Raw genomic sequence first — 25,880 nt, forward strand, 5'->3', positions numbered from 1 at the left:
GCTTCGTGCACGCCATGGCCGCGGCCAGCGCATCCCGGCCGCTGACCCTATCGCCGTCGCCGTCCTCGGCGTGAACTCGTTGGCCCCGCTCTGGATTTAGTCTGGGACGCTCTAATCGGGGTCCGCAGTGCTCAAATCGAGTGCGACGCACTCAAATCGTGGTCTGTAGTGCTCGAATCGAGTCCGGTGCCATTGAATCGAGGTGCGGGCTGGCGGCGGGTGGTCGGGAGCTTCGCCGGTGGCATGCATGCGGGAGCAGCGCGGCCGCGTGCGTGCAGGAGCTCCGTCGGGCTTGAACGTGGCCACCGCGTGCTTCTCCAGGTCGCGGTCGAGCAGGGCGGCGAGGGAGCGGCAGCCCGCGAAGTGGTGCCATCGGGCCAGCTGCGGCGCCGTCGTCGTCGCCGGCCCCCTCCCCGAGCGCGACCGCATGGCCAGCCGCTGGGTCCCGATCCGGTGCAGCTCCAGCACATCCTGCCTCTACTCCTCGGTGGCCACATTGACTCTCCGTTGCTGCTGGTTGCATCCTTGTGACTAGGCACACCGTCCTCGAACTCGCCGAGGCACACCACGCACTAGAGCGCGCCGCCGCCCTTCTCGTCGCACAGCGCCCTTGGCCTCGCTCCTGGCGAAGAAGGCACCGAGGCCGACGGCAGCCGTGCGACGGCGGCTGCGGCGCCCTGCTGGCGGAGGTAGATGGTGGCGGAGGCGATGAAGACGAACACCGCGACGACGGCGGCGAGGAGTGCGACCATGCCGTGCTAACCTGGTCCTGGCTGCCGGGGGTGTCACCGCCATCTTGCGCCCCGCTCGGCAAGCGCGGACGCGAGGAGCGAGGCGAGTAGCGCGCAGCGAGCAGCAGGATGACTGGGCAAGTACGCCACGTCGGATGGTGACGTGGTCCAAAACCGGCCTGGATTGAGCTTAAGGGGATAACTTGCACGGTTTGGTTAGTTTAAAAGTGTGGGATAACTGGTTTCGTAGTTCAGGTCCAAAATCGGACGACCGTAATAGTTCAGGGTCTAAAAACAGATTTTACCCTAAATTTTTTATCTGACTTCTTAGATGACAGGTTTGGGGGTCCTAAATCTATCAAGAGCACTCTTTTGAGTCTGAGCAAATCTGTATTCATACATACAGCTTGTAATCTGCCCAGGATTTCATACTGCATGTAATCAGGGCATGATCTCGCGCCAAAACTTGTTTCAATAATTTGGCGCCGAAACATGATGCCATGGCTTGCAACACGAAAAACTTACACTGTACTCGCAAAAAAGAAGAAGAAAAACATATCGCTCTGCAGATAGCAGAGATTGGTACAATTTCACTTTGTCGGCACCCTAAGCTGCCAAAACAACATACAACTTTTGTCTCCAGGACTTGAATGAATGAAGTCGAAAGAAAAACGATCAGGGGCTTTGGTCGCTGTCAAAAAAAAAATCGACACAACGGTTGGGTGATTAGACCTATAGCAATCAGCTGCGGTACGTACGTTGCTCGTCCGGTCCCTTCTACAAACAATAGTAGATATATAGCGGGTGAGAAAATCTGGGTGGTATACGTATACGGTATACGTACTGCCACAAGGGCGGCGTGCGCCCTGGCAGGTGATCCAGCGGCTACCCCGGCCCACCGCCGGCCATCTACTGCGCGGCTCCGCGGAGTTTGGGTCCCGGCGGCTTAACACCCTCGGGCCCCGGCAACTTGCTGCCCGGCTCATCGCCCGCCTGGATCTTGTCGCCAGGAGCCGCCATCTTGCTCTCCTCGCCGATTAGTGGCACAACCTTGGGCGGCTGGATTACGCCGCGGTCGCTGACGACGACTCCGCCCAAAACCTTGGCGGCCGCCTCATCGGCGTTGGTGTTGGCGATCTTGCCTTCATTCTTCAGCCTCTTGGCTTCTAGCTCGCTGGGGGACAGGGGCACGCTGACGGCCGGATCCACGGGACCGCCCGCCTTCCTGCCCCCTGGCTGCGGCAGTCCCCCCAGCAGCTGTTCCTCGGGGTTCAAGGAGCTGACCCGTATCACCGACGCGCCGCCGCTGGGCGCAGCGGTGTTGAACTCGGAGCACGTCTTCCTGATCTCGCCTTCCTTCCCTGTGAGAACTTTGAGAACGCTGAGCTTCTCCATGGCCTTGGCGAACAAGGGGACGAAGTCGGTGGGCTTTGCCTCCATGGACTTGAGCACGGGCTCCGTCTTCGCGTCCATCCCCAAGAGCCGGTCGATGGTCAGCGGCATCTTCTTGGCCAGAGCTAGGCCGAAGTAGCTCGAGTCGAAGGTGTTGGGCGAGACGAAGTCCATGGGGACGTTGCCCGAGTCCTTGCCGTCGCAAGCCGAGGTGATGTTCTTCTTGAACTCCGGGTCGATGGGCGCGGCGTCGGTCTCGATGAAGAAGCACCTGCAGATGCCGATGGAGTGGCCGCCGGCGAGCATCACGACCATCTCCTCGAGGCTGAAGCCCTGCTTGGAGAACTCGTCGATGAGCTTGGGCACCGCGATGTCGGGCCCCGGCAGGTTGTCGGCGTCCTCGCGGTTGGACGTGAGCGAGTCGCGCCGGCCCATGGGCACCTCGTAGGCGGGGCCGCCCGTCAGGCGCACCGCGTCCCGGGCGCTGGTCGTGACGATGTCCGCGCAGGAGACCACGTTCGGGCACTTCTTCTCCAGCTCCGTCTTGATCTCTTCGATGACATCGTAGCCCCTGACGGAGACGTTCGGGCCCGCCTCCTTCTCGGAGGCCTGGTTCGACAGCGGGTCGATCAGGATGGACGCGTCGCAGCCCTGCACCGATCCAAGAGAGCAGGAGCAGTGAGAAGACACGCACGTATACATATATATATGCACATATAATATATATAGTTATATATGTAACAGAGTAGCGGTCGGCGCGTGTTACGTTTGCGAAGCAGTCGTGGAAGACGAGGCGGAGGAGGCCGGCGGCGGTGCCGGGGTCCGCCTTGAACCGCTTCTGGACGATGTCGAAGATGACCTTCTCGGCGTCCGGACACGACGTCTTGTAGAACTCTCTGTCGAGCTGCGCGGAGGCCAGCGGCGAGGACGCCGCGGCCGCGAGGAAGAGGACGAGGAGGATGGCCAGGCGGGCGTCCATGGTGCGGAGCGAGAGAGACTGGGGGTCCGTGCGATGCCAGGACTCGTCCGGGCCACGCTTATACCGGGAGCAGGCGGAGGCGGTCAACCAGGGGAGCCTCCGAGAGGACGGGGACGGGACGAGAGGCTGTCTCGCTCGCAGGGTAATAATAGAAAGAAAGGGCTCCCGTCTCGCGCCATGCCACCACGAGCCGCCCTTCTCTTCACGACAAGGCTGTGTTCCAGCCAACAGGAGGATGGGCGGGCATGAAATTCGCTGGGTTTATTCATGGAAAGTGGTGCCATGTAGGAGTAGGAGTACATCCTTTGTTGTTGTCCTCAGAGTTGCATGTGTAGGGCCTATACCATTGACAAGGCACAAGACCAGCAGGTTGGACTTTCTCATCTAAAGAAACAGAGGGTCACAGATCACTTACTTTCTTCAGTTATGAATTACGGAGATAGATCATGTAGGGACAGAGCAAATGGGAGACCTTGTGTACAAACTTTAACGAGAATGTTCTGGTTTAAAACGCCGGGGGGGGGGGGGGGGGGGGGGGGGCAATGAGAAGTGAGAAAATGACAAAACACCCCTACAGGCTCGGGCAAATCCTAGTGATTCACGTTGAATTTAAGGGTGTCATCTTAACCCATTTTCATTGTCTGATTACTATCGCCATCACGTAGCTATATGCTTCGTGGAATTGGGCCTTGTCTGGTTATCACATGAGAAGTAGAAGAAAATTCGGTGCCCAGAATAAAGCACTCAAGCTGCTGACATTTTACCGAAATCAACGTCACCTATTTTACAATGCTCTACAAAAATTACAACACGTCAATGCTTTTCTCAACCATACAAAAGGAACCGATATAAAGACGGCTAGAATTACTCAGGGCACCTGTCGTTCTACCAATCTGGTGCAGAACTAAATTAGATCAAGCTACCGTCCCCTTCCAATAATTTACAGGCCCTTTACATATAAATAAGAAATGTAATAAAAACAAACAGCTCAGACTCAGATAAAAAGGCCAGTGAACGAACACCCTAGTGTTAGTGCTCGTGCTTCACACGCCCTTTCAATATTCCTGGAATAGGCGATGAGCCTGGTAACCTAACTGTGCCGTTATTTGGCCGCCCTGCATGCTGTACCTGTTGCCAGTAAATATTTGACATGCTTGAGCCCTCACCTCCATTTGAGGTTGGCTCATGAGTGCTGTCATGTTGTTCTCTTCCACAGAACTGCATTTCTTTTAGGACATATGAGTCATCGTGCAACTCAAATGGTGTGCTGCAGTTTCAGAACAAAAGTTAGAAAACAGACTGAAAACTTGAGTTGATCTAAGAAGCATACATGCACAATTGTACTTAAGTCTTAGACACATTTGATTCACAGAACTCAGTACATAAGGTTCGTATTTTTCTTATCTTTTCTATATGGAATTCAGAATCCTGGGGGTGTTTCTCATCTGTCCAATTTAGAATAGTGTTGCACACTTGCACCAACATTGCTATATACTACCACAAAAGGGCAAGTAGCGACAACAGTATGCTGAGAACCAAATGCTCTTTGCATTGATAGTTTGATACCATTTACATCAACTCCAAACTTGAAAATTAGTTTAGCGGGAACTTCGGGTTAAATTAGAGCTATTCTGTGTCACTAAAATTATTCTAAGGCTTAAAACATAGCCAACGCCACAAAGCAACTACATAATTTTCACGTTCAAAAACAATGGACATGACGTTTCAGTATTGCACAAATCAAATTTGCAAACAACCTTGACAGCAAGCATTTAAATTAGATTTGAATACAAAGCATTCGCACCAGTCAAACTAAAGAGCAGTAACTAATAACCAGTTTCAATAAGGCAAGAAAAGGATCATTCATGTCTCACCTATTGAAATCAAAATGCACCAACTGCATATCTTCTGATATCTCGACTTCCACGGTTGCATGAGGCCGGGTCTGGAAGCAAAACAACAAATATCCCTGACATTTAGCTCTAAATCATGTGCAAAAGGATGTGAAATTCATTTACTCGTCTATTGTGTACAAAAGAGGAAAAAACCATAAACTTGAAAACATATTCACCTGAACTAGGATAAATGGCAATGCCACTCCACCAGAAGGTGTGTTTCCCGAACCATATAATTGCTCATTTCGTTGAATCAGATTTTGCAGACCTACATACTTGATATGCCAAAAAAAAAGTCCATGGTATGAAAATCACAAGTTTGGTAGGTGGTAAGAAGTACTAGAAGAGAGTAACACAAAATATAAGGTAACAATTACCGCAAACATTTTCAGCGAACTCATACTGTGGCAAACAAAGTTAACAATGCTGATGGCAAGCCAGCTTTTCAGTAAATCGGAGAAAGGGCAACTGGTTTCACGAAAACAAGCTGATCATGGAGCTGACATGCTACAGCTTGTCGCATGTGATAACTGTACATGACAGTTTACAGGCGCGCTCTACAAATCTAAGCCAGCACAGACAAGAACAGTAGCAAAGTGCTTTTTTTTTGGAAACATGAAACATCACAAACATCAAAAGTGAAATTCATATGCAGAAGCCAGAATTGGGGACCTTGATTTGATGGTCTGAACAGCATATGCCAGTAAAGACAGTGAGCTGCACTAAATATGCAGCCTAAGAGACAACTAAGAATCCTTATAACAATAAACAAAATATTTTATCAATCAGTAGTTCAGTACAGATGAAGATAAAGCATGCCACCAAGAGTATGTACTTTGTCCACGCTACAACTTTAGTTGCGTAAAGCCACGATCAAACAAAGTCCACAACACCATAAGCTCTTTCACTAGGGTCGTGCCATACAATATAGGTAAAATATAAGATCCAACTGCATGAACTGGACGTGGGAAGAGGAAACTGATGTCATATCCTTACTTGATCTTGTAGCTCCTGTAAATAAGCACTTTTCTTCTCAATCCTACCTTTCAGTCCCACAAGCTCCGTCTGTAAAAAGGGACAAAGCAATAAATAAAACAAGCAAAACTACATCAAATGTCAAAATACATTGTTTTATAAGAGAGAAAAGAACCTTCAATTCTTCAATATCACTTATACTAGTCCGGGGCAAGCCCTTCCACTGGATTTCCTTTTTATCTTTAGATATAATGTCCATAGCCATCAGAACATTTAAAGCATCGTAAACTCTTCGTCTTATATTTTTCTCATCATATTGTTGCTGCATTTTAATGTACAGTGAGGACCGATCACATATCAGATTAAATAAATACACCAAGTACAAGGCACATTTCTTACTGCATTGGGATTATCAGGATCTGGTGCCTCAATATTATTATTGGGGTCTGTAAACTCAGCAACAAGTTCATCTGCCACCTGTGAAAACGAAGAAGATAAATATGAATAAAATTTAATATCACTACAAACAGAGCTGCACCAACAGAATTTTCAATGATCAAAAGGAAGCCCAAAAACTATCCAGATACAAACAATGTACGGTAGTGGTCAGATACAAACAATGACCAAGTGGACAGAACATCCTGGTACATATAATACCATTTGGATTTTAGAGTCTATCTAATCTTACTTCCCCTCTCAAATAGTGGATCAAATCTTAAAAGGTAGAAATGTTACATGTAAATGATTCAGGAGTTTACCCACGTGACCTAGAATGCATGATTTGAATAACAAGAAGAAAAATATGGATGATAGAATGAAAAGGTACTGACCTCATTATATGTTGTTCTCCCTTTACTTTCAACTTTCTCACAAACTGCAAGGGAACAAATGAAACCCACATCTAAGATATTTTCATATTTTGCATCCACTGTTTTACTGGAGCATTCGCTATAAAGAGAGCCATCGAATGTATCACAAAATGAATGCAGTAATATGATGGAAACAGAGAATGCATACTAGATAACTGCATTAATGTTTACATTTGCACTATGTTTCTACCTTAACTTTTCAAAGATAACTGTCAATTAGTAGTAGTATTAACATGGAAGGGGAAAAAGTAGCCTCACCTTTCATACTAAACTGGCGCAGTCCCCGGTTACCTTTTTCAGGACCAACTGCCCGTGAGACCCTCTTTTTCTTCTTGCTGCAGTTTTACAATTCACCAAAACTTAGATAAGTAACTAAAAGAAAGGATACAGAAGAGAGTACTGAGAGAAGTAGAAACTTCTGCGAAATGAACTTTCAACCTTTTTATTATCAAAGTAAATATGTATACATGGAGGTATACGTATGTGTAGTAGCAAAAGATACTTCAAATTGGTAACTGCTAGGTTCAGTTTCTGTAGTTTATGACTCTATATTAATGCAGGTCATATGGACAATGTTTTTACTGGTTAACATAGGTGCATATACATCAAATAAACAATTAAGATGTCAAACCTACAAGGCATAATCTGATATATATGCTTTGGAGTAAATCATGGTTGCACACAAAGCATTCATGTCAAAACAACAGCAGCTTATAATTCATCCTGCCACACATATTCGTTTTAATGAAACAGAAGGGGACATTGAACATATTGAATTATATTATATGTTAATAAAACAACAAAGGTTTTAACAAAAAAGAGGCCCAATTAAACAACTGAGTCTAGCCATTCTATAATCTCTGGGAAGTGGCTTTTTCTTGCTCAAATACACATACTACTACATGGAACGAGCAGTTTCCCACAGTATTGTTGTTCATCTATCTTTAGGAATTAGGACATCCTTTTGCATGGCCAACACGCTGTATCAAGGCCTGTCTCCAAAATAACCAATTAGCCACACAGGAACCAGACCACAACATAATTCTAATAGCGGGCAAATATGGCTCCACAAACTAGCATTGGCACTTGACGTGGCTATAGCCAATCTCCACAAGTTTCGAATGGAACACTCAACACTGTCACACACAGCAGCATCTGGACGGCGACACTGATAAGCAAATCGGAGAAGGCAACCTCGTAGGAGCCTGCGACGACGGCGCGTCGTCGCCGTTGATGTCGAGATTATTCAGGCGGAGGAACGTGCTCTCGCTGGCCGGCGTGGACGCCGACGCCGCCGCCGCAGCCCCGGGGGCGGCAACCTTGCCAGCACCGTCGGGGGCGTGCTGCTCGCTGCGGCTGGACGGGGAGCCGGCGCTCCCCCCACTAGTAGACGCGGAGTGCGCGGCGCCCGCGGAGACAGGCGGCGTGCCAAGGGCGGCCCCGGCCCCCACAGGCGGCGGCGGGCGCTGGGCGCCGCCGTCCCCGTCCGGGTTGTCCGCGACGCCGGAGACCATGGCGACGCGGCGGCCGCGCCGAATCGGGTGCGCGGAATCGGGGAGGGAGGGAGCGAGCCGGGGCGCCGAGCTGGAGAAACCCTAAAGCGACAAGGAGGAGGAGGAGGAGGAGGAGGGGGCAAAATGGAGGGAGAGAGGGAAATCGTCGGGAGAGCGGGCAGACACGGGACCCCGAAATTTTTTCTGATTTTCCTTTTGGTTTGCGGTTTGTTTCGCGTCTCTTCGCTTCTTTGGCTGCTGGCTTCTTCAGCGGTTTCGCGTTCGTGACGACGGTGGCGTCGCGCGACCGCCGTGGATTATCATCTGCGCGACGCGAAGACGGGTATCGGCCCAGAACGCAAGAACGTGCACGGACAGCCCAGACTAGCCCAGCCCACATAAAAGATGGAACTTTCCTTGACACGCGGAGAGAGAGAGGAGAGGAGAGGAAAAGAAGTGAAGGCGCTATCTGGAGCGTTTTTTTCTTTTTTATATTTTTAAAAAATAAAAATTTCAAAAATATATCTCTATTTTGAAATATTTCAAAAATACCCCCGGTCGCCCCCCATAGGGCGACAGGCCTTAGTGTATTTTTTTTTTCTTCAAATTCGCAATGAGGTCCCTGGAAAAAAAAAACCCTGTCGCCCCCCCAACGGGCGACAGGGGCCTGTACATGCCGTCATTCCCTTTGTCATTTGAGCCTGCCATATGCCGCCATTCCCTTTGTCATTTGAGCCTAAAAATTCAGAAAAAAAGAGAATGACGGCATATGGCAGGCTCAAATGACAAAGGAAATGGCGGCATTAAAGAAAAAAAATTACATTTAAAGCCTGTCGCCCTATGGGGGCGACCGGGGGATATGGGGTGGGCGACAGGGCCTTTTTTTTCTCAGGGACCTCATTGCGAATTTGAAGAAAAAAAATTACATTTAAAGCCTGTCGCCCTATGGGGAGCGACCGGGGGATATTTTTGAAATATTTCAAAACGGATATATATTTTTGAAATTTTTATTTTTTAAAAATATAAAAAAGAAAAAAGCGCCCATCTGGAAGCGTGAAGCCCACGCTGAGGTCCGCGTTGTTGGGCCTAGCTAGATTCAAGACCGGCACAGGTTCCTACCCGGCTCGATGTCGAGATTGGAGAAGGAAGCCGCCGGTTGGGAGCAGGGAAGCGTCGTTGGGATTCCATTCCGTGGTGCCCCAACCCGGCAACCCGGCAACCTCGGCGAGACTAGACGAGTATGGATGGGGTCCTCCATCCTGCGGCATGACAAGTGTCGTCGTCATCGGCATCACGCGGCCGACAGGCACCGCCATGTCCACGCGCATGGAACAGAGAAAAACGAAAGCGAAAACAAAACGGCAGGGGAGGTTGCAGGAGCAAATTCGTTGCAGCTAGTCCCTTTGCATCGACTCTTTCTTTTTTTTTGTAAAGGGTAAACCGAGTCCCTGTAGTACGTAAGCCCGTGGTCACATCGCACCTCATGGAATAAGACGAGGAGAGCAGTGAGATACCGAGTAAAAATCACAGCTGCAACTTTTTTAGGACACACTGTGACACAGCTGTAACTGAAATGGACATTAATCTTCGCGGTCGTGCGGTTACCTTTTCACATCACAAAAGTGTAAGCTTTCTCTTCCGGGCCAAGCAACATTACATGATTTTGCACATGAGAAGCTGTACTCCCCTCCCGCCACGCAGTAGGTGTTCGTACTCGTACATGTGCCACTCCATCTCCATGTGTAAAAAAAGAAAATCGTTTCAGATGTGCTGATGTGGCCTTAAGATTCTACCCGTGATCTTGAGCCGCGCTGTACGCATTTCACTTGGCCTTTGCATGCACGCAAAGAGGTTATGGAGTTGGAACCCTGGAAGCCTTCAAACAAAGGCCTATTTGGCTGGACGTGTTTGGCTAGGCTAGAGCAGGAGCTAAAACAGCCAAAATAGCCAACCAAATGCGGCAGAAGTGGACGACGAGTGAAAGGTCAGTGCTGAATTGAGCAGCGGCGAGTGGCTGGGCGTGGCCAGCCGTTCTGCTGGAGCACCCAAAACCGGGCCAGCCCAGCCAATTACATTCAGCCGAACAGGCTGTCCACCTACGCACTCTACCATTTTTGTAGCACGCGCCATCGTGTCCAGTGGCGGCGCCAGGGGGTATTGTGGCAGCCCCGCCCAAATTAATCCGGCTCAAATGCACTAACCATCTCCATAAAGTCAATACAGGTTAATACGCACTTCAAACGAAGTAATTCGACAGTGCTGTCGGGTAAAATCCCGATTAAACCACTTGAAACAGAATCGATAAAGCAGTTCAGAGAATACAACATTCCACAAATTTTACAGTACAAAGCATGAAACTGAATTATTATTACAAACCAAGTTTGAATTTATAAAGTACAATAGAGTTCAAGTGTGGAGGAAAATGAACGATAGTCTACCGATGAAACAAGACGTCATGATGAAGCCCGTACATGACGTCATCTGCATCCTCAGATGTACCACTTGAAAAACAAAGCCACAAGTAAGGCTGAGTATACTAATACTCAGCAAGGCTTACCCGACTAAGGGTATACTTAGCCCTTTATCTAGACATGCATGGCTTCTGGCTTGAGGGGGTTTGTTTTTTGCCGAAAAGCAGTAAAGAGTAGATCTTTAATTTTAGGTTTTAGCTTCCAGGTTCTAGTTCAATTAACCATTCTAAGTGAGCATCTATCCAATAGCATACATGGTAGAAACAATTATCTTTCATCATCCAACCAGCCAAATTCATCATCATCTTTCACTTCTTACTCTATGTGGCAGAAGGGTTAAACAGTCCCAAACCGTGAGAAGCGAACGATTCGAATCGAATTTGTTAACCTTGCAAGTCAGACCTAACCACACGTCACGTGGTTACTCTCAGAGTCACACGTGCAACATTTCCCCGTTCTTTCCGGGCTGTGGATCAAGGTCACCCACCTCGACTACAAGAATCCATGCCCGGCGTGCGCCTTTTTGTACCCGCATGTGGCTGCATGTGAACCCAGTTCAAAGAGGGTGAAAGTAAAGTCCACTCGCCGGGCCAATCAGGTATTTAATCTTACCGATTACCATATTTCTCGGCATGTGGTCAGTACGTTCAAAAGTTTAACCACCACTACCACACACTGCGGCCTTATCCATTTTCACTAAACAGACGGGGTACCACAAGTACCACAACCCCGCCCGTAAGCCTTATAGTTGTAGTATGTAGTAGACGTTCAACTCCTATAATTCTCCCGAGTGATAGGAAATCACTCGACTTCTACCGAAACCATTAGCTTAGCCAACTAGCGACCTACACATACTAGTGTTCAAGGATAGGTACCTAGGATCATACAGCTAAGGTTCCAAGCAACTCCTGTAAACTTAAATGCGCAAGTAGATAGAAATAATAAGAAGTTGCATAAATTTAAAATAGATAGGATATGCTCTGGGGGTTGCCTGGGATTAACACTAGGTTAGTGTTAGTTAGAGGACAATCCGCGAGCAATCTTCCTTCGGTCGTGCACATCAGGATCCATCCGTCCATCTTCTAGACGTGTCCACCATTTACCGTCTTCTGGCTCGTCTCCAACATCACGTTATTCAGGTGGTTCATCTATCGTACCTAAATGAAATGCAACAATGCATATGTATGAATGCATAGAAGTGCAACACGCAAAACATTCATAAGGTACAACACACTAACATAAGTACCTAGAGCTATTTAACTCAACTACAGCAACTGGACAAAGTTTCATATTTTTCTAAGCACTAGAACTATTTATCATGAAATAGCACTATTAACCATGGATTAAATCAAAACCAAAGCTAGAGAGTTGTGATGGCTCCTAAACTTTTATCATATTGTTCATTTAGTATCTAAAGCATACTGGAAAAGTTTCAAATTTTTGCTATAGCATCATTGTTTCTAAATAAGGCTACAGTAAAAATTCCAGATCAATAAACATAGTATAACAACCAGAATAAATAAAGCTACCAAGTTCTAGTAGAAACCAATTTTATTCAAACCTAAGGGTAAAAGACTCTAAAGCCCTTCAATTTTCTACACAAGGCTATCCTAGCAACGTGTGACATACTGTAAAAATTTCACAAGCACATCTTCACCATAACATGCTGAACAATATATTTGCCATTTCCTTGCCTAAAACAAGATTTATCAAAAACTAATTCTAGGTAATATTAGTGGGTCTTAAATTTTTATAATAATACTATAATCATATATACATCTCACCATAACAATTTCATAGCATGACATGGCCCCAAGCATCAGTTACTAAAAGGGTAAGAACAACTAGCCTTTATATACTATTAATCATAAAGCTATTTTTGTATCAAAAACTTTCAACTAACACTCATCATATTATGATTCTACTGCATAGATATACTAACAAGGATTCTAAAACATCTTCATTTGCTATTTTACAATTTTTCTACAATTTACTATGAATTTTCAAAGTTTCAGCCAATTTGTCAAAAAGACCCTCCGCGTCACTATTCATATGAGTCTATGACAATGCAGAAAAGCCCCTGGACTTGACTCTATTGCTGCACAAGGTCCGTGGTCGTAATTTTTGAGCAGAGGAACATGGAGAACGGCGACTCCGGCGATGGGGTGCTTGCCGGGGGCGAGGAAGGGGTGGAGGAGCTAGAGGAGGTCTGTGCGCACCTGTAGATGGTCTCGGTGGGGGCTGGGGTGGCCTGTGGCTGTGGCTTCACGGAAGCAGGCGGCTGGCGGCGATGGCTGCTCGGCGCGGCAGCGCTCCGGTGGCTTGGGGCGGCGGTGGAGGGGTCGGGGAGTACCAGTGAAGGCCGGTGAAGCTCGCTAGAGGGTCGGTTTTCGGGGAGGAGGGGCGCAGGAGGGAGCTCCACGGCGGTTCAGGTGGGGGGCGTTGGCCATGGCGTGGTGGCGCCTCCGCGCGTGCAGGGAGAAGTGATGGTCCGACCTGGGAGCTTCACGGGGCAAGGGAGATGCTTGCTGGGTGCTGGGTTGTGGCAGGGGAGAAGCAGGGCAAGGGGTTTCGCGGCGAGCTCGACTCCGCGGCCATGGAGGACGGCGGCGGCGTGGTCGTGCGACGGGGAGGAGGGGAGCTCGGCCCTGGGCTCGGCGCGAGGAGTGAAGAAGCGAAGTCAAAGTTGGCTTTGACGACAGCTTAAGCGGCGACGAGAGCAGCGGCACGGCGACGCGTGGATGCGGACGCCGAGAAGCTGCGGCGGCGCGAGCAGAGGAGATGGAGGTGATGGCAGTCTCGTAATTAACTCGAAGTTCCAAAATGCAGTCTGTAAGTTCAGTTTTTCTCCTTCTTCCTGGCCTCAAATGAAAAACTCTTTAATACCAAACTTGCTTAAAATTTCGAGATCTACAACTTTCGTTTTAGGTACCTTTTCATTTGAACAATGGTTTGAAAGATAAAATTTGAAACTTGAGTGCATTTGAAAAGGTCCTATACGCTTTGAAATTCAAATTTGTCTCCCATTTATGTGTGGCGACTCGAAAAACTTTGAACTCGAAAGTTGTTCTTCATTCGAAAACCTATAACATTGGTTTTGGGCAAAAATCCATTTAAGCAACGGTTTAAAATTTATTTTAAAAACATGTTTGTTACAATTTGAAAGATAATTTAAATGTTTAAAAACTGTGATTTGAAGAACTCGTCATTTTATGTGCAAAACTTCATTTAATGACGCATGATTTGATGCTAACAATCCGGGATTAGCTAGTTAAATATCTGGGCTGTCACAGGTATGCCCCTGTATGTCTAGGCATACCCAAGATTTTGAGAAAAATACTAATACATATTCATAGATGTATACTACTTCTTTCATTCTACAAAGAGTGTAGTTTTAGAAAATTTCAGATGCATTACTCATTCGAAGAAATGACTTTGTTACCCCTAGTTACTTCTACCAATTGTGATTAAAAATAGTGTTATTTATTTGATTTTCTGGATCCTCAATGAATGCATACACATTGGAGCTGGAAAAGTAATATCTACTGAATATTAGATTGGCTCTATACGTTTTCCTATACAATGCTTTCTTGGTACTTAGTATTGCTTTAATTAGGTGGATCTCATAACAAGCTAAAACTATACTCTTTGTGGGACAAAATTTGAAAGCAAAAAACTACACTTATTTTGGGATAGAGAGTATCATATACAACTTATAGTTCCAATTCAACAAAGCCCAAAATACAAAAGAATTGCTCTCTCTGTCTCTTTGCTTACGGCTCGCCCCAAGCCCCCGTCCCCCGGCTTCGCGTCCGCTCCAATGCGCCACCGGCTCTCGGCCCTCGGCCCTCCGCCTGTCCCTCAAACCAGTGTTCGACAGTTCGGCTCTCTCCTCCCGACCTCCCCATCTAGGCAACGGCAACTCCGGCAGTGACAGACCGCATGCGCCCCAGCACTAGCACGAAGAAGGCTGCCACTGGTTATTATTATGAATTTGTTATGGCCGTGATAACTTAATTGTTTATTATATTGTGTATTATCTTCGAATTTTTTTATGTTTGGTATACCCAGCTGCAAATTCTTGGCTCCGCCACTGATCGTGTCCGAGTCTGACACGTGTCGCCACACCAAAAGGTCTCAATTTTTTGAAAAAAAGGAAAATAGCAAATTCAATCTCTGAAATTTAAGTACAGTACCAGGAGTACAACTTAAATCGATTGGAGAAAATGGTGCTGCAGTACCATGCACCACCAATCCAAAGGTACTTATGAGGCAGCACTAGCACAGTACTGGTGTACTACATCCGTCCCAAAATATAAGCATTTCTAAGTTTGGTCAAAATCAAACTTATTCAACTTTGACCATCAATATTCTTATGAATGAGTTATTTTAAATATAAATATTTATATATTATAATAATTGCTTTCATGACAAATCTAGTAATATTATTTTTATTCTATAGATCTTTATTAATTATTTATAATTTATAGTTAAAATTGAACAAATATGACTTTGACTAAACCTAGAAATGCTTATATTCTGAGATGGAGGGAGTAGTACTCCATACTAGACCTGGGCATGGGTCACCCGACCCGAACAACCCGACCCAACCCGCCCGAAAAAAACCCGACCCGACCCGACCCGAGCTACGTGGCGGGTGGGCGCGGCCGTATTTTTTGACCCGCAACAATCAACGGGCCGGGCACGGGCCGTGATTTTTGACCCAAAACCCGACCCAACCCGAAAAACCCGACCCAAAGGCCAAAAAAATCCGACCCAACCCGAAAAAAAACCCGACCCGACACGCCCGCGCAGGGTGCACGGGCCAACCCGACTCGACCCGGTGATAGGTACGGGTCGGGCGCGGGCCGTCCTATGCGACCCATGACCCGACCTTGACCCGACCCGAACTCGACGTTTGCCCAGGTCTACTCCATACTCCGGAGCCAGCCACGGAGATCGGCGCCTGCGCGCTGACGCCACAGCTGACCGTAACGGGCACTCATCCAACCATCAGCAGCCAAACACCAGCAGGAGGTGGAAGTCCACCAGCCGCCACCAGACATGACACGAGCTGCGGCCAGCCAGACTGCAACCGCCAACCGGGGCAGGCACCAGGCAGGCGGGGGGTCGCTTTGTCCGACGCGGATACGGATCAGCACTAGCCTGACAGCCTGGACCCACCACCTGCCGCCCGCGGAGCCTTCCCTTCTGTCTCCTCCCCTCCGCTCCCCCTATTTATTTCCGCCCACCCCTTGCGCATTTTCCTCTTCCGTCAAATCCAGCGCAAGCACGCCGAAAACCCCACTCAAGAAGCACACACGCCCATCCGAGGAACAATCCAGAGTCCAGTCCTGTACTCGAGTCCATGGGTGCCGGCAACGGAGGAGATGGCGGCGCCGAGGAGGCGGCGGCGGAGCCCGTCGTGCTGAAGATGGAGCTGCATTGCGCCGGCTGCGCGCAGAAGGTCAAGAAGGCCATCAAGCGCGTGCCTGGTACGCGCTCGCCAGAGGGCGATCCTTTCTTTGCTTTTCACTCACGGGGTCTTGTCCGGTTTGGCGGATTATAGCTCCGTTCGGTTCGTTCTTGTGCTGACTCGGCGTCTCCGGCCGGTTCTTGTCGCAGGTGTGGAGTCGATCGTGGCGGACGCGGCGGCGAACAGGGTCGTCGTGGCGGGGACGGCCGACGCGGCGGCGCTCAAGGCGCGGCTCGAGGCCAAGACCAAGAAGGCCGTGGAGATCATCTCCGCCGGCAGCGGCCCCAAGAGGCCCGCCCCCGCCGCGGAGCCCAAGGACGCCGGCGCCGGGGAGAAGAAGGCGGACAAGGACGCGAGCCCCAAGGAGGAGAAGGAGAAGAAGCAACCGCCGGAGGAGAAGAAACCCAAAGAGGTCGGTACACAACAGGCAAATGCCGCCCACGCAATCGGCTCTCCCCTCCCCTGCTCTCAACCACTCTTCTGACCTTGCAACTAAAAAACGGCCTCTGCTTTTGGTTCCCCGCAGGAGACGGTGCTGCTCAAGATCCGCCTCCACTGCGACGGCTGCGCCGACCGCATCAGGCGACGAATCTACAAGATCAAAGGTGTGAGCTTTTGTTTCAGTGCCCTCCTCTGATTCAGTTGATTTTACCCTGAATTTGCTGTTAATTTTGTTCGGCAGCTTAAAAATTGACCACTTTTGACTTCATCTTCCAGGGGTGAAGGATGTGGTGATCGACAGCAATGCCAAGGACGAGGTGAAGGTCAGGGGCACGATGGACATCCCCGCCATGCTCTCCTACCTCAAGGAGAAGCTCAACCGCGACGTGGAGGCCGTGGCGCCCGCCAAGAAGGACGGCGGCGAGGGCAAGGACGACAAGAAGGACAAGGGCGGCGACGGCGACAAGAACAAGGGCGCGGCCCCGGGCGGCGACGACAAGAAGGACAAGGGCAAGGGCATCGAGGTGGCGGCGGCGGGTCCGTCAACGGCGGCCGCCGCGGCGTTCATGGCGGCGCCGGCGGGGCCGAGCACGTACCACGTGGCGCCGCCGCAGGGCTACGTGGCGTACCAGCAGGGCCCGCCGCCACACGCCGGCTACGGCTACTACCCGCCGTACCCCTACTACGGCAATGCCGATGGCATGGGTCACGCTCACGCCAACCCCAGCGGCGCCGCCACCTACTACCACCAGCCCGAGGCCAGCCAGCAGCAGGCGTACCCGCCGTACCCCTACCGCTTCGACATGGCACCGGCGCCGCAGCTCTTCAGCGACGAGAACCCCAACGCCTGCTCCGTCATGTGAGCAGAGCTCACTGATCCGTCGTCAGCGTTAGTAGCTTTTAGCCGGGAAAAATCTCGACATGTGCATATTGCCAATGAGGATTTAGCTAGCATTTAGTCTAGAGCTCTAGAGAAGCATTTCTAATCGAATTTTGCTTCATTTGTTTAATTAATTAATCCTTCCCGTTCTCATCTCCTGATGTACAAGTACAACAATGCTCGTTCTACTCTGCTGGTTAATTGGTGGCAGTAACATTTTTTTAACTGACGGGATGAACTGGTCGGGAAGCGTTTCTCGGTGGTGCGCGGTCAGCGATGCTGAATCGTAGACTGGTTTGTCTTCGTCGCCGTTACTTAATCAAAGACGTGGTGGTGCGATTTGCTATTAGCAATTAATCTGACAACTAATCCAGTTAAGCTCCCATTTAGATTTATGTACGGTTCCTGGGTATATAACCAGAAATTTCTCCAAAGGCGACTATTTTAACGTCGACCTGCCGAGTCGATGAATCGTGGCGGCAAATTTGGTCTTGACCTCTCGGATCCGACGTGGAGCCGAGGAGGACAGGCAACTTTACAAATTCTTCTTCCTGGTACCCGTCTCTGTCCCTGAATATTTCTGTTCTGAGATTTTTTTCCCCCTTCTTCTGTGTGCTGCATCTTGCGAAAGATCACACAGCCAGCGATAAGGACAGGACACACCGGAGCCTGCCCGTGTGCCGTCGTTTTACTTTTACGTGGTTCAGGTTCACAGCCTCTTTTGAGTTTTGACAATTGGGGTGCCGGGAAATCTTTTACAACGCGGTGAATCCAAAGCCCTCTTTTTTTTTATCTCGTGACGAAATGTTCGTTCGTTTCATCTGAACTTTTGAAGCGAGACCATCTCCAAGCAACCGCGGTTTGGTAGCTGCCTGAGACTAGCGACTAGAAGTACTCTCTGGTTCGTTTCGTGAACCAAGGGACAGACGAATCGTGTTGGTCGACTCGGCCACTTTCCTGACGTCTTCTCTTCAGTGCGTGCGTCCGGAGGCGTTATCCGGACGGGAAACAGGGCCGCCATTTTCGCACGCATTTTGCATGCCTTTTTCACACCACCAAACCAGCAACCAAGGCAGGGTCTCGGTCTTAGGTATTCGCCCTTGTCTGAAGAATGCGACGATTGATTGGCGTACGTGGATTTTTTTTTCAGTAGCCTGCGGTTACGTGGACTGCGACCATGGCGCGAGGCGTTGACGTTGATCGTTGAATGATCCGAGGATTAGACTGTGCAGGACGTGACGTCAGTGCAGGGGAAAGAGGCTGGAGGGTCAGGTTCAGGTCTCTCTCCCTGGTTCTGCCTGTTTTGTAGCTTTGCAGCTTTTCGCCGTGGTTAGCTTGTGCTTACTGCTTATCTGTATTCAGATTTCCGTGTCCTACTCTAATCTCGCGCGCAAAATGACAAGATAGTCGTTGTCCTTTGTTTTATTGTTTGAAAAAATAGGGTCTCACCTTTGACCTTTTGTTTTTTCTGACGTGTGAACAGAAAGCTCCATTCCCGCCAATTGCTTGGATTAGCCCTTGCTCAACTCTGATTATTTTAACAAGCTACTAGCATTTGCCCTTGCTAAAAACTAGGGTTAGCGTAAGCTTGAAGAACTTCATCAAGCATTTTCAAACAGAAGTTTTTGGCGTAAGCTAATTGAGCATTTGAGCTTATCCGGCATGCATGCATGTAAACCACGCGCCCTATCCACTTATAAATGTCCGGCCACAATCATTCAATAATCGAGACGGTGCCAAATGCAGGAAAGAAACACGCATCATGCGTTCTGAGTTCTTTCGTCGCCTGCTAATTTTTGTCCTCAGGCATCGTGCGTTTGACCAGGAATATTCTCCCAATGGCTGGATAAACTAGTACAGTGTTTGCATAAGCAGCATGTCAGCAATATAGACTTTTTAGACTTCAAGACAATATTCAATCAGTAGTACGTTTTAAGTCACCGGGATGCTTCTGGAAGTGTGCCTGCTTAACCTAATCCTGTTCATTCAACAACAGGCCAAGGATCTTTTGTTTTTGTCGGTGTGATTAGCGCCCCCTTGTTAACTAGTACTACTGAATGAGCATGTGTTCCAAGTTTGGCTTAGCACATGTCATCCAAGTACGGTCTCGTGGTTTAGGAAACTGCGAAGAACTAGTCCGTAAATCATTTGACTGAATTTGCAGCCTGCAAGGCCGGTCGCTGGGTTCTGAACTGCTTTTTAAAATATGCAGGAATGGTAATTGTGGCGGCATTGTTGCTAAGATTAGTTGAGTACGCGCTGAGCCTCGTGACGGTGAGGATAGCATCGCCATTCGCCCTCTCATCCGGATCTTGTGTGCTGGCTGCAGCCTGCAGCCTCATGGATGCGAAACAGAATATTCAGATTAGCATGCGTGCTGGTAGGTCAGAGCGTCTGTCCGAGTCAGGTTTTGGATAAAATCAAAGTAGCAACCGACCGGCCGACTGATCTCATGCAATAATTCGACAGACTGATTCTTCTTTTCACAAACATGTATAATGTTAAAAAAATAATTTGGAATTGTATTTTTTTTATGTTTCTGAAAATGTGGACTTGTACTGTTCCAAAAAACAATGCTGCATAATCTTGAGAGGAAATGAAAGCACCGGCCGGCCGGCCGACCGACTTATATAGGTTTAGCTGACAATGCTGATTAAACATTAATTTGCACAAGACAGTAAAGCATGCGGCTAAAATGCAATTATAATTGGATTGGACGCTTGGACGCCTAGGTCTCTGATGCTATGATGTCTGCATTACAACAAGACTTGATCCGTGTAAACTCCCGCCTAAACGAAAAGCCAAAAGCTTTATGGCGACCTTTTACCCTTTCTCGTCTTTATTTTGAACTTTTCGTCTTATTTTTTCTTTCGCCTTTCAGCTTTGCTCCTTTTCTCCCTTTATGTTATCCTTTTAATTTACCTGTAGCGAGAACATGGGATCACAAGGGAATCTATCAAAAGACATGAAGCAAACAAACAAGACTGTTTCCCGCCTTTGAGGGGGGCCCTTAATCACATGCTTGGGGTCCTTTAATCCCATCTTTGCCACCTCAATCTGTCCTCTTTCTAGTGGCCATTTTCCTGACGGCTGTAGCTATGGGCAAATTTGTTCATATGCAGGCTAGCTGCTCTGGCACTCTGCTCTGCCTCTGTGGCCGTTCCTTCCATTCCGGTGCAGGGACCGGTGGTGAGTGGCCACATCACATGCTAGATATTGGTTCCAGTGACTTCAACTTTTTAGGTGAGCTGGTAACTTGCAAGGGTTACAATTACCTGACATCAGCTTCTTTCTACCAAATAGTATAACAGCTAGTTCGGTAAAAAGTTCAGTTTGGTGCGTTACCAGATGGCAGTAGCTGCAATTGCTTTTTGTGCTTAGTTTTTGCAGTCGCATCTTACAGCTTGATTTGTCCAGCGACTTGTATGAAATGTCCAACTGAATCGCAATCTATGGCTTCCTTTATCTGACCATATGTATGAAACCTCCAATTGAATTGCATGCCATTCAGTTCTAATCAGTTGCTATCAGGTCTGAAACAGTACATTTCTGACACTGCTAGAAGAAACCAACAAGATAGATTCAGAGCGTTGACAAATACCGTCGAGTTCAGCATCCTATTTCAAGGATGAGCTGAAGTCTTGCACAAGGTGTTGACAAACAGTTGCAGAAAGAAATATCCAAACAAGACTGCAAATTGATATTTGCATGTTCAGAGCCATATCTGTCTAGATTTCCAGATTTCCAACCATCTTTCTTTGGAGAGAAGTGTCGGTACTCTGTAGCAGGGATACTCACTCCTACTACAGCAAGGCAGCACTCGCGTAGTCATCCGTAACTACGTCATAAGGGGCGGAGCAGCCGGGTCCCACTAGTCAGAATCTTACCTCATCGGGCCAACGGCCCCGGACCCGCTCCCCGCTCTGGGACGGGTCCGGTGACGCCACGTGTTCTTGAGGAGGGGAAGCTCCGAGCCAAAAGCCAACGGCCCGGACCCCCATAGGGGTCCGGGACCTCCCCGCGTCCGTCCGGACCTCCCACGCGCATAGAACCAACTTACCGCCGGGGCGGGGTCCGGGGGCGCCACGTGTCCCGCAGGCGCAGGCGCGGGCACGAGTCTTCCGTTGGAAGACTCGCCCACCCACCGCATTCAATGCGGGTGGTTGAGGCGTGCTCTGCCATCACGGCACGCGGGGCAGCCTTTGTCAGGCCTCACTGTAGACCGCATATTATCGAGGTACACAGTGCAGCCGCATGCGCCGCAACCGCGCAGAGCCCGTCTGCCGCATTAAATGGATCCGACGGCACGACACCTTTTCATCATACCGCCTACGCCGCAAGCTACACGGCCCATTCAGCTACGCGGCAGGCAACGCCGCAAGCTACCCCTGGCGCCGTTTCAACAAGACAGGGCATGGCTATGCCGGACGGAAGATTCCTACGGACAGAGCAAGGAAATCCAGGAATAAGATCTCCGTCGCTTGCGACGCCATAATGTCTGTACAGTATGTTATTTTATACTACATCATTGGTCTCACCTGTCGGGGACTTAACGGCCATGTACGCGCCTCCCTTGAGATATAAAAGGGAGGCGCTCGCTGCACACTCTAGACTGAGCTGTAGACACGCCAAGACTCTCACCACACAATCTCGGTTTCCACTCCGAGCAACCCTGCTCTCAACCTCTTGAGAGCGCAAGCAATACAACACACAGTGGACGTAGGGTATTACGCTCCGGCGGCCCGAACCACTCTAAACCTGTTGTGTTCATCGCGTTCTTCCACCGAGATTGGGCTAATCATAGCTAACTCCGAGTACTCATCCTCTGGGTTTAGACGGGTGCCCTACGCCACCCGGCTGTGGATTTGCACACCACGACAAGATGAAACATATTCCTAATGAGTGTAGAACAGAAAAATATAGCAAGCAACACACAGCTTCTCTTCGACGAGCACTTAAAATGCTGATCTTTGGGGATAATGGACAAGTAGCTTTGACTTCTTAACAGTTATGTTTTTAACCCGGCCTTTCTGATTTGACTCTATAGCTGTGGAGTACAGCACCAAGCATGATGATCAATTAGACTCTAGTCCTCGTTTTCAGAATCCACCAGTTCAGGTTTGAGAAAAGAAGTCTTCCTACAAAAATTAATCTGCCCCTTTTCCTGCAGCAAAGTAAAATTAGAGCCCCTTTAAGAAAGGCAAAAGGGAAAGTTCGCTGCACTGCATGGACCACCACCTTCTTGGGCTCTTGGCATGTCAAATTCAGAGCCGCTTTTGCTTGTCCTCTATTCCTTCAGACGCATCAGGCATGCCGGATGCAGAGCAGTGAGGCGGATGGGGCTTCACGGGAAGGAAAGCGAAAGGGGAGAAACATTCCTGCACAATCTTTTCAAAAAAAAAAGAAACATTCCTGCACGAGCACACTACGGACGATAGCTGCTTTGCCTTTACAACCGGAGAGCCGCTGCTGCATGTCAACTTTGCAATTGAATCGACCCCGTTTGCTTTGCGCACATGCACGGTTAGTTGGTTGCAAGGCTGCTCCTGCTTTGTTCAGTTACACGAGGGCAGCGGTCGGGGCACGCAGACTTGTGGCCTCATGGGGTCCATCCAACTGGAAACGTAGAAGTCTCGCGTGACCAATGAAGCTTCATCATGTTTGCAGGCAGTTTCGCACAGCAACTGTGTAGTTTTAGGTGTATAGGTTGTGATTGGTAGGCTGCATAAGAGCCTACTCAGACTTGCATAGTGCAGATTTTGATGTTTGGTAGTCTGAATAGATCCGTTAGCTAGGTTCCGGTTGTGCAAATGACCATGTACAGGTTGCATAATGGGAAACATAAATGAGGCTTGTCTCTGGTTGTGGAGGCTGCACAACGCCTCAGCTGGCCAAGTTTTGGCCCCGGCCTAGCTACAACCGGGCAGATCAGGAAGCAATGCAGCCAAAAAAAAAAGACAGCTAAGATAAGATAGGCAGCCAACCAAATAAACTCACAAAATACTACATAAGTCTGGCTTGGACTGGTCATGCATAACTCCTAGCCAGACTAGAAATAGACAAGTAAAATGAAAAGAAAATGGAAAAGTGAAGGGAAAGGCCAGAAATAGATCAAGCAAATAGTCCAGAAATAGAATCACACCCTAGCAAAGAGCAAAAGGAAAAGGGAAGGAAGAGTGTCGCTCAGTTTTTTTTTTGAGATTACACGGTACGACTCAGACACTCACAACGCACGCACACTCATACCCATATGAGCACACGTACGCAAACCCTACCCCTATGAGTATCTTTGAAGACCGAGCCGGTAAATCCTCGAGATTGACGAAGTCACCACTGGTGCCTCGCTGTCGACGGAAACGTCGCCTACCACTGAATGCACAACGCCGTTAAATCCCAGAATATTTGCTCCCAAGGGAAGTCGAACCCAAAACCTTAGGTGCTACTGGGAGCCAGATTTTTGCAGTGCGTTTTACAGAGAAGAGAAAATTTCGGCCCATATTAAGGCCCTGTTCGGCTGGGTATTTGTGGCTGGCTGGTGCTGCCAGCAGCCAGCCAGAATCACAGCCAGCCCCAGCCGATTCAAATCGGCTGAACATCATTTTTCAATTTCAAACAGAAAAAAAAAGACGCCAACAGCAGTAAGTACACCACTAGAGCATCCATACAGTACTTTATACATGAAATGATTTCTATATAGAGAATCTTTTCACATGAGCTTTTTGCAATCCTAGAAGAGTTCGAGGTACTTGAAATTTTTTGCTTCGACAGAACCAATATCAGTTATGAATGAATATGGAAAAGAGAAAGAGAAAAGGTGAGCTGGATCCTGTGCCCGGATGATCATTTGGCAGCAATCCTGACCTCCGATGAAAAGTGGCCCAAAGTGTCTTCCTAGCTCAAGTTAAGCCTCGCTAAAATTGTTGACAGGTCTATGGCGATGTCTGATTACAAGGCTGCGTTGATTCAGTTCGTGTCTTGCTACTTTTTTGTTTTCTTGGACATACCATCACGAGAGCAAAGCCCATTAAGGACATCTGCACAACCTGCAGACATGAATCAAGTCAACAATGCTATTATATGGTAATGTATTTACATAATTTATGTTGACTTAGAGGTCCAAATGCAAACTATCATCTGAATTGTCCAGGCCAAATTAACAAGTTTTTTATTTGTTGGACAGATGTTAATTCATTGGATTAACGTCAGGAAAAGTGCCATTTGGAAGAAATAAATCTGCAAGAGGTAATTACCTGCTCAGGAGCAGTTGCAAGATTAAGAACTGTAACAGCAAGAGTGCCAAAAAGGAATCCAAACAAACCCTTGATGATGAACTGTCCGATATAACTGGCAGCAATAGCATCTGGCCTTTTTATTACTATAGTCCAAAGGCCTAATCAGCAAAAATTCACCATATTGGGAATGGAAAGATGGTGACTAGTATGGATTCAACACCAGATTTTAATGGCTTCTGGGGAATCAATTATAAGCATACTTCTGAGCTTGTGGGACTGAAAGAACAGTTTAGAACTCTGAAAACTTCAGTAACTTAGTGTTGGCACTCTTCAGGATCTTCAGGAACTCTACTTTACTCTCCTCCACTACCTGGAAAATTTAATCCAACGTGCATAGCAAATACTTAGTGCCCATCAACTAATAACCTACTTAATTCAGTAACCACGACTATGTTGACGACGCTGCCAGTGTGGGCAGCGTTGGGCACCAGCGGACCGCAGGCAGGAGATGCAGGCCGAGGCGGACGGGCCGAATCGTTCGGCGGCGGCCAGGAACAGCCCGCCGTCGGCTGATCTCGGCGCTGGAGTCCGCGCTGAGGACGGAGGGAGGCGCGGCGCCGCGGCCGTCGGGCGCCGCCGGCGCGGGGGAACTGGGCGCGGCCGTCGAGTGCCATCGGCGCGGGCGCCTGCGCGCGGCCGGGCGTCGCTGCCACGGGGGCCTGCGCGCGGCCGGGCGTCGCTGCGGCGGGGGCCTGCGCGCAGCCGTCGGGCGCCACCGACGCAGGGGCCTGGGCGAGGAGGGGGAGCAGCGGTGGCTAGGGCTGTCGAGGAGAGGGTCTGCAGCTAGTGGAGGGTCGGTGTCTCCAGCCGGCGACGGGTGCGGTGGGGGAGTAGCCGGCGACGGGAGTGCGGCGCCTTGGGGCAGCCTTGGCGGAGGCGAGCATAGAAGCCCAATTATCACAGGGCGATGACCACCGAATGCCTGAGGTCCATTCTGGCAAGCCAGCCCGGCCCAACGTTGTGGATAAACTCGTGTCCCGGTCTTT

At 48.9% G+C, this 25,880-nt stretch overlaps 3 protein-coding genes and 1 long non-coding RNA gene across 5 annotated transcripts; 1 reads left to right on the forward strand and 3 right to left on the reverse strand.

Annotated features, from left to right (window-relative positions):
• Window positions 1-1,236: 1,236 nt before the first annotated feature.
• Window positions 1,237-3,213, reverse strand: LOC120687613 (peroxidase 44-like). The gene is made up of 2 exons (XM_039969635.1): window positions 2,890-3,213; window positions 1,237-2,774 (listed from the first exon to the last, which is right to left on the reverse strand). The coding sequence occupies exons 1-2, from the start codon at window positions 3,100-3,102 to the stop codon at window positions 1,641-1,643; spliced, it is 1,347 nt and encodes a 448-aa protein (XP_039825569.1). The 5' UTR covers window positions 3,103-3,213; the 3' UTR covers window positions 1,237-1,640.
• Window positions 3,214-3,814: 601 nt separating this feature from the next.
• On the reverse strand, window positions 3,815-8,573 carry LOC120692007 (transcription factor-like protein DPB). 2 transcript variants are annotated; one of them, XM_039975222.1, is made up of 9 exons: window positions 8,036-8,566; window positions 7,100-7,176; window positions 6,803-6,846; window positions 6,372-6,449; window positions 6,148-6,294; window positions 5,994-6,062; window positions 5,174-5,272; window positions 4,977-5,047; window positions 3,815-4,369 (listed from the first exon to the last, which is right to left on the reverse strand). In XM_039975222.1, the coding sequence occupies exons 1-9, from the start codon at window positions 8,353-8,355 to the stop codon at window positions 4,132-4,134; spliced, it is 1,143 nt and encodes a 380-aa protein (XP_039831156.1). In that variant the 5' UTR covers window positions 8,356-8,566; the 3' UTR covers window positions 3,815-4,131. The 2 variants fall into 2 exon arrangements, 1 of the variants encoding a protein (XP_039831156.1); XR_005682443.1 differs by lacking the exon at window positions 3,815-4,369 and having other exon boundaries at window positions 5,174-5,265; window positions 8,036-8,573.
• A 7,487-nt stretch (window positions 8,574-16,060) lies between these two features.
• Window positions 16,061-17,831, forward strand: LOC120692787 (heavy metal-associated isoprenylated plant protein 5-like). Its single transcript, XM_039976170.1, has 4 exons — window positions 16,061-16,300; window positions 16,431-16,693; window positions 16,808-16,886; window positions 16,999-17,831. Exons 1-4 carry the CDS (start codon window positions 16,174-16,176, stop codon window positions 17,583-17,585), a joined length of 1,056 nt encoding a protein of 351 aa, XP_039832104.1. The 5' UTR covers window positions 16,061-16,173; the 3' UTR covers window positions 17,586-17,831.
• Window positions 17,832-24,245: 6,414 nt separating this feature from the next.
• LOC120691455 lies at window positions 24,246-25,782 on the reverse strand. The gene is made up of 2 exons (XR_005682236.1): window positions 24,853-25,782; window positions 24,246-24,645 (listed from the first exon to the last, which is right to left on the reverse strand). It is a non-coding gene; the product is annotated as an uncharacterized LOC120691455 (long non-coding RNA).
• Window positions 25,783-25,880: the final 98 nt, after the last annotated feature.

The sequence above is a fragment of the Panicum virgatum genome, chromosome 9N (genome assembly GCF_016808335.1).
Source record: "Panicum virgatum strain AP13 chromosome 9N, P.virgatum_v5, whole genome shotgun sequence".
In the NCBI taxonomy this organism is placed as follows: domain Eukaryota; kingdom Viridiplantae; phylum Streptophyta; class Magnoliopsida; order Poales; family Poaceae; genus Panicum; species Panicum virgatum.

Coding starts and splice junctions, on each gene's coding strand:
- LOC120687613 (XM_039969635.1), bottom strand. CDS start 3,102: ATGGACGCCCGCCTGGCCATCCTCCTCGTCCTCTTCCTCGCGGCCGCG. Junction 2,775..2,889: donor TCCACGACTGCTTCGCAAAC/GTAACACGCGCC, acceptor GGATCGGTGCAG/GGCTGCGACGCGTCCATCCT.
- LOC120692007 (XM_039975222.1), bottom strand. CDS start 8,355: ATGGTCTCCGGCGTCGCGGACAACCCGGACGGGGACGGCGGCGCCCAG. Junction 5,273..5,993: donor TACAGGAGCTACAAGATCAA/GTAAGGATATGA, acceptor TGGCATATCAAG/TATGTAGGTCTGCAAAATCT. Junction 5,048..5,173: donor TGCCATTTATCCTAGTTCAG/GTGAATATGTTT, acceptor TTTTGCTTCCAG/ACCCGGCCTCATGCAACCGT.
- LOC120692787 (XM_039976170.1), top strand. CDS start 16,174: ATGGGTGCCGGCAACGGAGGAGATGGCGGCGCCGAGGAGGCGGCGGCG. Junction 16,694..16,807: donor AGGAGAAGAAACCCAAAGAG/GTCGGTACACAA, acceptor GGTTCCCCGCAG/GAGACGGTGCTGCTCAAGAT. Junction 16,887..16,998: donor ACGAATCTACAAGATCAAAG/GTGTGAGCTTTT, acceptor TTCATCTTCCAG/GGGTGAAGGATGTGGTGATC.